The sequence below is a fragment of the Chenopodium quinoa genome, unplaced genomic scaffold (genome assembly GCF_001683475.1).
Source record: "Chenopodium quinoa cultivar QQ74 unplaced genomic scaffold, ASM168347v1, whole genome shotgun sequence".
In the NCBI taxonomy this organism is placed as follows: Eukaryota; Viridiplantae; Streptophyta; class Magnoliopsida; order Caryophyllales; family Amaranthaceae; genus Chenopodium; species Chenopodium quinoa.
In genome coordinates, this window is record NW_018744593.1 from 824,889 (window position 1) to 836,467 (window position 11,579).

The 11,579-nt window shown below is 46.6% G+C and overlaps 1 protein-coding gene across 1 annotated transcript; it reads right to left on the reverse strand.

The window, feature by feature from the left end:
• Window positions 1-1,935: 1,935 nt before the first annotated feature.
• On the reverse strand, window positions 1,936-2,523 carry LOC110699774 (uncharacterized mitochondrial protein AtMg00860-like). The gene has a single exon (XM_021877290.1). It carries the CDS (start codon window positions 2,521-2,523, stop codon window positions 1,936-1,938), a length of 588 nt encoding a protein of 195 aa, XP_021732982.1.
• Between the last annotated feature and the right edge of the window lie 9,056 nt (window positions 2,524-11,579).

Consider the following 11,579-nt stretch of genomic DNA (forward strand, 5'->3'; position numbering starts at 1 on the left):
TGAAATTAGAGGGAAAAGCACGAAAATCTACCACATTCTACCCCCCTAAAGAAAACAAGTTACGTCCCCGTAACTCAACATACCTCAAACAACTCAGGGTGTTTCTTTTTCATCTCATCCTCAGCTTCCCAAGTTGCTTCCTCATATTCTTGGTTAGACCATAGCACCTTAATAATCTTTACTTCCTTGTTGCGTGTACTACACACTTTACTGTCAAGGATCTTGACAGGTCTTTCCTCATAAGTTAAGCTTTGATCTAACTCAATTGTTTCAAGTTGTAGCACATGTGACTTATCAGATATGTACCTTCTTAACCGAGACACATGAAATACATCATGCACCTTACTTAGCTCCATAGGTAGGGCCAACCCATAAGCTACTTTGCCTATCCTCTGTAATATATCATATGAACCAATATACTTTGGGCTAAGTTTTCCTTTCTTCCCAAATCTCATAACACCCTTCATTGGTGATACTTTCAACAACACTTTGTCACCAACTTCAAACTCTTCTTCCCTACGCTTCAGATCTGCATAACTCTTATGACGATCTTGTGCTGCTTGAATCTTAGCCTGAATCACTTTTACCTGCTTAACTGTATCTTCAATCATTTGAGGCCCTAAGATCATTATTTCACTTATGTTGTTCCAACATACAGGACTGCGCCACTTCCTTCCATATAATGCCTCAAATGGAGCTATACCAATGCTCGCATGATAACTATTGTTGTAAGAAAATTCAATTAAGTTCAAGCTATCTTCCCATCCCCCTTGGAAGTCTATGACACAAGATCTCAACATATCTTCCAAGGTTTGAATAGTTCTCTCAGTTTGTCCATCTGTGGCAGGGTGAAATGTTGTACTCATCTTTAGTGTTGTACCAAAGTTTTCCTGCACACTCTTCCATAACTTTGAAAGAAACCTAGAATATCCATCAAACACAATATCTTTTGGAACTCCATGTAACCTCACAACATTCTTGATGTAAGCTTTTGCAAGTTGCTCCATCTTCCAAGTCTCCTTCATTGGTATGAACACTGCAGATTTGGTAAGTCTATCCACCATGACCCAAATGGTATTATTTCCACTCTTTGACTTTAGAAGGCAAGTCACAAAATCCATCAAAATGCAATCCCATTTCCATCCAAGGATTTCCAATGATTGCACGGTTCCTTGCGACCTCTTGTGCTCTATTTTCACCTTTTGACAAGTTAGACACTTAGCTACAAATTCCGCAACTTTATTCTTCATTTTAGGCCACCAATACATCTTTTTAAAGTCTTTTTATAGTTTATCCCCTCCAGGGTGTACTGAGTATGGTGTATTATGTCCTTTATCCATTGTCCTTCATCCATCAATTTTCTCTTTACTTCCTCACATTTTTGTGGTACACACCATCAACCTTTGTACCTTAGACTCCCATCTTTATAAATTTTGAAATCTGTTGCCTTTCCTTGCTTTATTTTCTCACGAATCCTATCCAACTTTACATCTCCTGCCTGATTTTCCCTTATTTCATCAAATATTGTTGGTTAAATGCTTAGATTTGCAAGTATACCTGCTGGTATTCCCCATTCTACCACTTCTAGGTTCATTTTTCTCATTTCCCTACACAATTCATCAGCCACTATCAAAGTGTTCAATCCATGACTAGTTTTACGACTTAGAGCTTCTGCAATTGCATTTGCTTTCCCTTCGTGGTATTATATGTCCAAGTCGTAGTCCGTTGCAAATTCTAACCATATCCTTTGGCACGAGTTTAGATCTCTTGGAGTGAAAATGTACTTCAAATTTTTATGGTCAGTATAAATTCTACATTTCACCCCATACAAGTAATGCCTCCAAATCTTTAGTACAAAAATGATTGCAGCTAATTCTAAATCATGAGTTAGGTAGTTTACTTCATGAGGTTTTAATTGTCTTGATGCATATGCAATCACCTTTCCATTTTGCATAGCACACATCCCAAACCATTCTTGGATGCATCACTATATACATCGTAGATCCCACTATCATCGGGCAATGTTAGCACTGGTGCTGTAATCAACCTTTTCTTCAAAAGTTGAAACGCTTCCTCACACTTCTCGTCCCACTCAAACTTCTTGTCCTTCTTCATTAGAGAGGTCATAGGTTTAGCAATTTTAGAAAAGTCCTTCACAAAACGCCTATAATACCCTGCTAAACCTAATAAACTCCTAATGTCAGACACCGTCTTTGGCGTAGGCCATCTTTTCACTGCTTCAATCTTCGCTTGATCTACTTCTACCCCATCCTTGGACACAGAGTGACCCAAAAATGCTACTTTTTCCAACCAAAACTCACACTTAGAAAACTTCGTATAAAGCTTGTTCTCCCTTAAAGTCTGTAAAACTGCTCTCAAATGTTCCACATGTTCCTCCTTATTCTTCGAATACACCAGTATATCATCTATGAACATTACGACAAAATTGTCCATAAGTGGATGAAACACCCTATTCATCAAGTCCATAAAGATTTCTGGAGCATTCGTCAATCCAAATGGCATTACTGTGAACTCATAATGTCCATACCTTGTTCTAAATACAGTCTTGGGAATATCTTCGTTTGCGATCCTTAACTGATGGTATCCAGACCTTAGATCAATCTTGGAAAACACAGATGCACCCTTCAATTGGCCAAATAGGTCATCAATCCTTGGTAATGGGTACTTGTTCTTTATGGTGACTGTTTTGGGGTTTTCTGATGTCCTGCGGGAGAGTTACAATTCCGAGACTGGAACTGGACGCCTGTACCTGCAAAATAACGGAGACTCCTTGTGGTGGGAGCTCCGTCTCCAACGATCAAGTTAGTACTTGTGTGAGGAGTAATTAATGCGGAAATTAAAGGTGGGAGATCTGGTTCCTCTAGGGGAGGAGTGATCAATGTGTTTAGACTTCTCTAGGTGAGAGTCATCAATTGCTTAATCTTTTGCGTAATCCCTCTTAATGAGGATTAAGGGAGGTATTTATAACCTTGGAAAACGTGCCTATCCTAGGTTTAGGTTAACCTAGGGCTGATTGGGCTTCCCTCGGAAGTTGGGCCTGGGTGGCCGGTTTCTCCATTAGGCATGGAGTATGCCACGTGTCATGACATAATAGGTCCAAGGTGGACGAATAAGCGTGTGCCACGTGGCAAGCCCTGACAGTTCCAACTGGGGGACACTTGGCAGGACCTGATTTGCCCACGTGGCGCATTCCGATTGGTGGGAGCAAAATCCCCTAATCATTTGCCCTTCACAGGTGGCACGTGACTGGTCACATGTTACCTGTGATAGGTGTCGCACTGTAACAGGCGACGACCTGCTACAGGTGTCACTCGGCGAAAGGCCGAGAGATTCTCCCGCCCAAATTATGAATTCAGAAAGTGACCCTTCACCTTCTCACTTCGCCTATATAAGGGAGTGTTGACTTCAGTCATTTTCACACGAGAACTTTTTGAGAGAACATTCGCACCCCTGAACTTGCTCTGACATTTTGGACCCTTTCTGCCTACCGCCGGCTCTGACAAGCCGACTGCACAGGATTTTCAGAACTCCATCAACGTCACTCGTTCAGGTAACCGTCGGTTCTCTTACTCTTAATTTTCTCTTTATTTTATTCTTTTTTTAAATGGCACCACGGAAGCACACGACACGACCTAGGTTAGTAATCAGCCGGTCACCGGGGACGGCTAAATCTAGGACTAGGAGTGCCGCCTGTCCTTTTCTGGACCCATATTTGCCCTTTATACAAAGTCCGACTGTATCTGTGTCTATGCAGAGCATGATGGCCAGAACAAAAAAGACTGCCAGGATCTCAAACTCAGACGGCTCCTCCCACAGGGTGCCGATTAGTGAAACATCTGACCAGGCGCCAGATGTGGAAGTGAAACAAAGCGGCTTGAAAGCCGGCAGTTCTGAGGGAGGAGTCAAAGTGACCCCTTCCCATTTTACAGTTGACAATTCTTCATTCTCTCCTGCTCCTTTTAAAGGAGAGGAGGCGGGCCCCTCCGGGAGAGGAGAGGAGTCGTCCTCTTCGGACTCGTCAGAGGATGATTCCGAGTCTAGCTCTTCTGGCCATGCTTCTCTGGACACAGAAGAGAAAAACAGTCGCCTGCAAGAGGCGAGGCTTTCTCACGCAGTTGAGAAGGGGGACGATTGGGCGGAGCCATCCGCCTCTCACCGAGAGCAAAATACCCCCTACTACTGCACGGTACCTTGGGGCCGGATCACAGCCATGCAAGAGAAAGTGGAGAGCTTTATCGCAAACCACACAATGGGCCCCGGCTTTTTAGTGTTCGTGCCGGATCCAGAAGACACAGTCGTCTGGCCGGTTGGTACCAGTTATGATAGCGCCTGCTTTGGTTGCTACGAGGCGGCCATCAAGGCTGGGCTGCGCTTCCCACTACATCCGGCTGTTCAGCGGATCTTGGATGGGTATGAGTTGGGGTTATGGCAGTTAGCCCCGAACTCCTGGGTCAACGTACTCGGCTATGTGGCCGGGTGCGAACTACACGGGGTGGAGCCGAGCTTCGAGGCTTTCGCCCACATGAACTACCTCAGCCGGACCCCTAAGGCAGGCGGTACCGGCTGATATCAATTGACGAGCCACAGGGGCTACCTCATGACGAGAGGTAAAGCAAACAAATGGAAGGACTGGCGGAGCACCTTCCTCATCATTGAGAGTTCAGACACAGAGCTGAACAAGCGCTTCAACAGGTGGAACAGGAATCCGCCCCTTCTTGCAGGCGGCCGCAGTATGCCGCCTGTTCCCCCCAAGGCTAAGAAAGAGATCCTAGATAAAGGACTCTTCAAAGTAGAGTCGAAGGTGAACTCCACTTCAGGGGTACGAGAGCAAGTACCCCTGCACTGCGTCCCGAGCTTCAAATGGCTCTACGACGAGTACTTTTTGGCCGCCTGTAGCCTCAGCAGTCGGTGCTCAAGAGGTAGCCGGCCTGTCGAATACTCTGCTGTTCCGTGCATTTCTTGTTATGACTTATTAACTTGCTATTTGTTTTTGCAGCGGACGCCATGAGCAAAATTACCGCCTCCAAAACTGCGGCGGCCATGTTGCGGGCCTCCATTATGCAACAGTCTTCAACCGACTCCCCCAACAAGGGGGCACTTGGTGGGCTTCGAACCTTTCACCCTCTTTTTGGAGTTGTGATTATGCATATACTGACTCTTTTCTTCTTTTTTAGACGGGCGCTCCAAGAGCTTCTTCTTCCCAACAGCCGGACCCCAAGGCCCGGAGGACGACTGTTGCGAGCTCTCCTGGTTCTGCCAGGAAACATGCGGCGGCTGAGAAACAGCCGGTCACTTCTTCTAAAACTTCAGCTGGGCCACCTAGAAGTATGAAATTATCCTTGTAAATTTTAGACTTGCTCCCTTCTTTACTAGGTCTAATCCGTTTGTTTATGCTTGATGCAGCCGGCCCTCAGGAGCCTGACTTGGTCGAGGTGGCCAAGTCTATGATCAAGGCCGTTCCTCCAGCTTAAAGGGAGGCGGTCAGGGGTGTCGGCACCCTTGACCTACAAGGGATTGCAGGGGTCCTTGTTGAGGTATACTTAGCATATTTTTGAGTATTTGAATTCCAGGACGCCTGTTTTCTTTTTGTTTGGAAACTGACGCCTGTTCCCCCTTTTTACTTAGGCCCTGCTCCGAGTGAACGACCTTCGCAAGCCGCTTGACCGGAAGAACAAAGAGGTAAAGGCTACAAAAGCTATGGCTGCCTCTGACTGTGATAAGGAAATGTTTCAAATTGCCCAAAATGAAGTTCTGACCATTGATATTCTTTATTATCAGGCGCAGGCTACCGCCGCTATCCGGGCTCAGTTAGAGGCGGCCCAGAAGAGGAATAGCGAGCTGGAGGCGACCATCAACAACCTCAAGGCCGAGCTGAGACCTCTTCGCCAAAAGATGTCCTCATACGAAACCTTGGAGAAATCCTTGGCGAGCGTAAAGGTACGCCTGGTGACCCAGGAGAAGAGTCTTACTCAGGAGCTCTCGGTAAAGGCCGAGCAAGAAAAGAAAGAGCTGGTCCGGGAGATGATGGAAGACTCTGCTCAAATCCAGCGCATGACTTGGGGCCGCCTCTTCCCCAATGCCGACTTCGCCTCATGGGAAAAAACGTACCGCCAGTGTTCTGATAGATATAATCAAGAGATCCTGGCGGCTGCTGAGGAAGAGGCGTTGGAGGAGGAGGAGCCGGTAGTGGCGCTTGTGCCGCTTGGGGGTAATGCATCAAAGAAGGATGCAGCTGAAGCCGAGTCCAGCAAGAAGAGTGCTGACCAGGCGGCAGCTGCTAATATTGAAAATATGCCCCCTTCTTAAGCTTTATGTCTTCTTTCCACGGCCTGCGTGCCGTTTGTTTTTATTTACCCGGCCAGGGGGCCGGGGCTCTGAATATTTTTCCGGTCTTTGATGACCGGCTTCTTTTTAATGAATTTTTTGTTTTGCTTCAAATTTGTTTAAGTATTGAATATTCTGATATCCAATTGTACACTATACCGACTGTTTTACATGGCCGATAGTTGAAGATAGGTACGGATAGTTAGTCACGCCGCCTATGCCCCTGGACGACTGGTTGTATGTTTCCAGGCTAGACGATTAGTCGACCATTTATCCAATCCGTATTCGAACCATTTTAAAGACTGGATCCCCTTTAGGCAGGCGGTCCTGTTATTTATAAAATTAACCAAGTAGGAAAGTGGTTTGACCAAGTAAACATGGTTGTTACCTAGTCGCCAAGTAACTGAGTAGTAGAGGTATCAAGCGGTTGGTACCGGTTGTTCCCCTTCATTCGCCAATGTTTGTTGGCTTTTAACTCATAGGTTGTTAACCTAGCAGGAGTAGTGGTTGAGAGCCCCTGTTTGCTAAAAACAGGCGGACGACTCATACCTTTTAGGCTCCATACTAAGTTTGAGAGAGTGACTATGAGTTAACTTTGGAGTTACTCAGTCGCCGTCACTCCTGCTTGAGTAGTAAAGGTACCAGGCGGCGGAGGCCGGCTGAACCTTTTGATTCGCCAATGTTTGTTGGCTATTAACTCAAGAGGTACCCCCTGCATTTATCCCAAGTAATACAGGCGGTCATCTGACTCAGATGTCAACGGCTACCACTGGTTTGGTTAGTGATAGAGTTATTCTTGTCTCAAAAACTGCTACGTGGTTGCCCTTGGGGGCAGTCGTATAGGTGTCGTGTAATTAGTTTATAGAGCAATGTTCCACCCAAAAGGGAGCTGCTCTCTGCGACGAATTTCATCCGGAGGGATGCCGCCGGACGCCTGCTATGATGTTGGGATAAGTCGTATTAGTTTTGAAGATTGGATCAGTTGGCTTGGCGCCTGGTCTGATCATTCGGCCTGTGGCCTTGGTTAGTTCTTGGTGAACGTAGGTGCTAAGTAAATTGAGGGTAGCCGCCTGTTTAGGCACAGGGTCGGCCAGGCCCTGATCATTTTTAGTTAAGTATAAGGGGGGTGGCTGTGTGTTTGGAACCAGTCAGCCCTCTTCTATGGAGAGTAGCCGACTATATGTCCAGACGGCATGCCCCTATGGTGAGTAAAATACTCAATGGAGAGTAGCCGACTGTAAAGGTACAGACGGCATGCCCCTCTGAAGATAGAGTAAAATAATGGAGAGTAGCCGACTGTAAAGGTACAGGCGGCATGCCCCTCTGAAGATAGAGTAAAATACTCAATGGAGAGTAGCCGACTGTAAAGGTACAGACGGCATGCCCCTCTGAAGATAGAGTAGCCGACTGTAAATGTATAGGCGGCATGCCCCTCTTAAGTAAAAAACTATGGAGAGTAGCCGACTGTTTGTTAGTAGGCGTGCCTCTCTTAGTACAAAATTGAATATTTAAGTATGCAAACTTTTATTAAGTAGCCCTTGACTATTTACATCATTCAAAAGAAATATTTCTTAAGATTATCTACATTCCAAGTTCGAGGCAACGGTTGTCCGTCTGGTGTTCCCAGACGGTAGGTACCGTCCCTGACCTCTTCACAGATTCGGTCGGGTCCTTCCCAGTTGGGAGTTAGTTTGCCAGACTCATTAGCCCTACCAACTGCTTCCATTTTTCTAAGTACAAAGTCCCCCACTTTGAGTGGACGCCTGTGTACTTTTTTGTTGTATGATCTAGTCATTCTCAGGCGGTAAATTTCATGGCGCAAGACAGCATTGCCCCTCCTTTCAGGGAGTGAGTCTAATGCCAGGCGCATGGCTTCCCAGTTTGCCTCTTCGTCATATAGCATTACTCGAAGAGTCGGCTCGTAGTGTTCTATTGGAAGAACAGCTTCCGCACCATATGTTAGGAGGAATGAAGTTTCTCCAGTCGCCCCTTTTTCAGTCGTCCTAATGGCCCAGAGAACATGTGGTAGTTCATCCGCCCATAGGCCGCCTGCTCGTTCAATCTTTTTCTTGAGACCGTCTGAGATGATTTTATTAAAGGCTTCTACCTGGCCGTTTGCTTGTGGACGGCCGACAGATGCAAAGTAGTGTGCAATTCGTTGGTCACCCAACCAGCTTTTGAGAACAGCCGTCTCAAATTGGGGACCATTATCAAAAACCATAGACATGGGAACCCCGAACCGAGTGATGACATTTTTCCAAATGAATGAAATTACATCCTTCGTCTTGATTCCCTTTACAGCCTCCGCCTCTACCCATTTAGTGAAGTAGTCGACGACAACAAGTATGTACCTCCTTCCGCCTGTAGCAGGCGTATATGGACCCAGAATATCCATGCCCCACTTAGCAAACGGTAGTGGGCTATGAATGGTAGTGAGGTCAGTAGCCGGACGGTGAATTAGTTTGCCAAACCTTTGGCACTTGTCACATTTTTTCACCATCTCCATTGCATCTGCTTCTAAAGTAGGCCAAAAGTAGCCCTGCCGCCTTGCCCGTTGAGCAAGCGTCCTACCGCCTATATGGGAAGCACAGTAACCAGAGTGAAGATCATCTAGAATCTCTCGTCCCTTTTCTGGAGTAACACACTTTAAGAAGGGTTGAAGGTACCCCCTTTTGTGAAGTTCTCCCTTTATTATTTCAAAACTGGTTGCTCGTTTTTTCAATGCTGCCGCCTGTTGATGATCATCCGGTAGGGTACCGTTTGTCAGATATGCCCTGATTGGATCCATCCAGGTTGAGCTTCTGTCTAAGATTCCAGTAGGTTCTTCCTCAATGCTTCTCCTCTCCATTACTTCCCAAAAAACAGTTCGAGGAGTATCACAGGAGGCGGATGATGCTAATTTTGAAAGTGCATCCGCCTGGTTGTTTTCTGATCTCGGCACTTGGGTCAGATGGAAATCCTCAAGGGAGCCGACTGCTTGTCGGACCGCCTGTAAATACTTGATCATGGCCGGATGGGTTTCTTCGTATTCGCCATTGTACTGACTCACTATCAATTGTGAATCGGAACAGGCGTCTATTTTTCTTGCCCCTGCCGCCTTGCACATGCGGATTCCGGCTAGTAAAGCTTCATATTCTGCCTCATTGTTTGAGGCCTGAAAACTGAAGCGGAGAGCATACTCGCACTTGTCACCCTCTGGCAACTGACATATGACGCCTGCTCCACAACCATTTGAAGTAGAGCTTCCATCCACATATACCTTCCAGACTTGGTCTGGAACTTGAGAGTCAGGAGGACGAGTCATCTCAACAATAAAGTCAGCAAAGGCTTGCCCCTTCACTGCTTTTCTAGGCTCGAAGGTAACTTCGAGGCTCTGTATTTCTATGGCTCATTTGATCATTTGGCCTGACGACTCCATGATGGTCAGTGGCCGCTTGATAGGTTGGTCTGTATACACGACGACTGCATGTGCCAAAAAGTAGGGCTTCAATTTTTTAACAGCCATGAAGAGTGCAAGACCAAATTTCTCCACTAAGGGATACCTCAACTCGGCATTTTTCAGTACATGACTGACAAAGTAGACCGGGAGCTGACAGCCGTCTCTTTCAGCAAGGAGAACAGCGCTTAACGCATGATCAGAGACGGCCAGGTACATGTAGAGTACTTCTTTGGGCAAAGGGCTGACCAGCCTCGGCAAGGAATGCAAGTGAACTTTCAATTTCTGGAAGGCCGCCTCAGCATTCGGCCCCCATTCAAACCTTGCCTTTTTCTTAATTGCCTGGAAAAAGTATAGGCATTTGTCGCCTGATCGGCTTAGAAATCTTCCCAAGGCCGCCAGACAACCTGTTAACTTCTGAACCTCTCGGATGGTACGAGGCGACTGCATGTCAATGACCGCCTGCACCTTCTCAGGGTTTGCCTCTATTCCTCTCTGATTGATAAGAAATCCGAGAAATTTCCCAGACTCAACTCCAAAGACACATTTCTTGGGATTGAGCATGACATGGTGCCGCCTGAGTGTGGCGAAAGTTTCTCAGAGGTCCGACAGATGATCTTTCTGAAGTTTAGACTTGTCAATCATATCATCAATATATGCCTTGACATTTCTTCCAATTTGATCAAAGAACACAGTGTTTATCATTCGCTGGAAAGTGGCCGGGGCATTCTTAAGACCAAACGGCATGACCGTGTAATAGTATAACCCCTGATCAGTGACGAAGGCCGTCTTCTCCTGATCTTTCTTCCATAAAGGAATTTGATGGAAACTAGAGTAGGCGTCCATAAAGCTCATCAAAGCATGGCTGGCTGTTGAGTCGACTAGGTTATCAATTTTAGGAAGAGGGTAACTGTCTTTGGGGCACGCCTTGTTTAAGTCTGTGTAGTCTACACACATTCGCCAGGTGTCATTCGGCTTTTTAACAAGCACCACATTTGCAACCCAATCTGGGAAGTAACATTGCCGAATGAATCCTGCATCAAGTAATTTTTTAACTTCGGCGGCTGCCGCCTGATTTCTTTCTTCGCCATGGTTCCGCTTCTTCTGCCTTACCGGCTTCTTTTTCGGATCCACAACCAGCTTATGTACCGCCAGGTCAGGACTAATGCCTGGCATTTCGTGGACTTCGAATGCAAAGATGTCCTTGTATTCTTTCAATAGTTTGTGCAAATCGTCACCCAGGACTCTCAGAGCAGTCGTCCCAACTTTGACTGTTCGGTCAGGACGCGAGTCGTCTAAGATCAGGTCCGTATGCTCACCAGCCGGCTGAGGGCAGAATTCATCCGACCGCTCCTCTGCCAATGATTGCTATTTTCTGTCTTTTCTTGCGGCCCCCGTCTGGGCTGCCTTTCTCTTCTTGCCGCCTGCTTCTTGAACAGGCGCACTCTCCTTGACATTGTCAAGGTCTGTTTTTCCACCACTTGACCCAGTGGCCATAACAGTGGGCTTGACATCCGAGAGATAGCACTCTCGGGCCATCTTCTGATCTCCCCTTAGGGACCCGACTGTTCCATTATCCCTCTCAAACTTGGAATTATTCAGGGTTGGTCGTCCCAGAATCATGTTGTAGGCCGAGAGTTCTTCCACTACCAGGAACCGGACTACCATGTGTCGTCCTTCCCCTTTTTTGCCCAGGCGGACGGGTAAATCCACTCGTCCCACTGGGTGGACGACTCCTCCTCCAAACCCTACTAAAGGGTGGGATGCCGGATGTATGCAATCGGTCTGATATTTTAGT

What these genes read in the sequence shown, in the direction of transcription:
- LOC110699774 (XM_021877290.1), bottom strand. Translation starts at nt 2,523, where the DNA reads ATGCCATTTGGATTGACGAATGCTCCAGAAATCTTTATGGACTTGATG.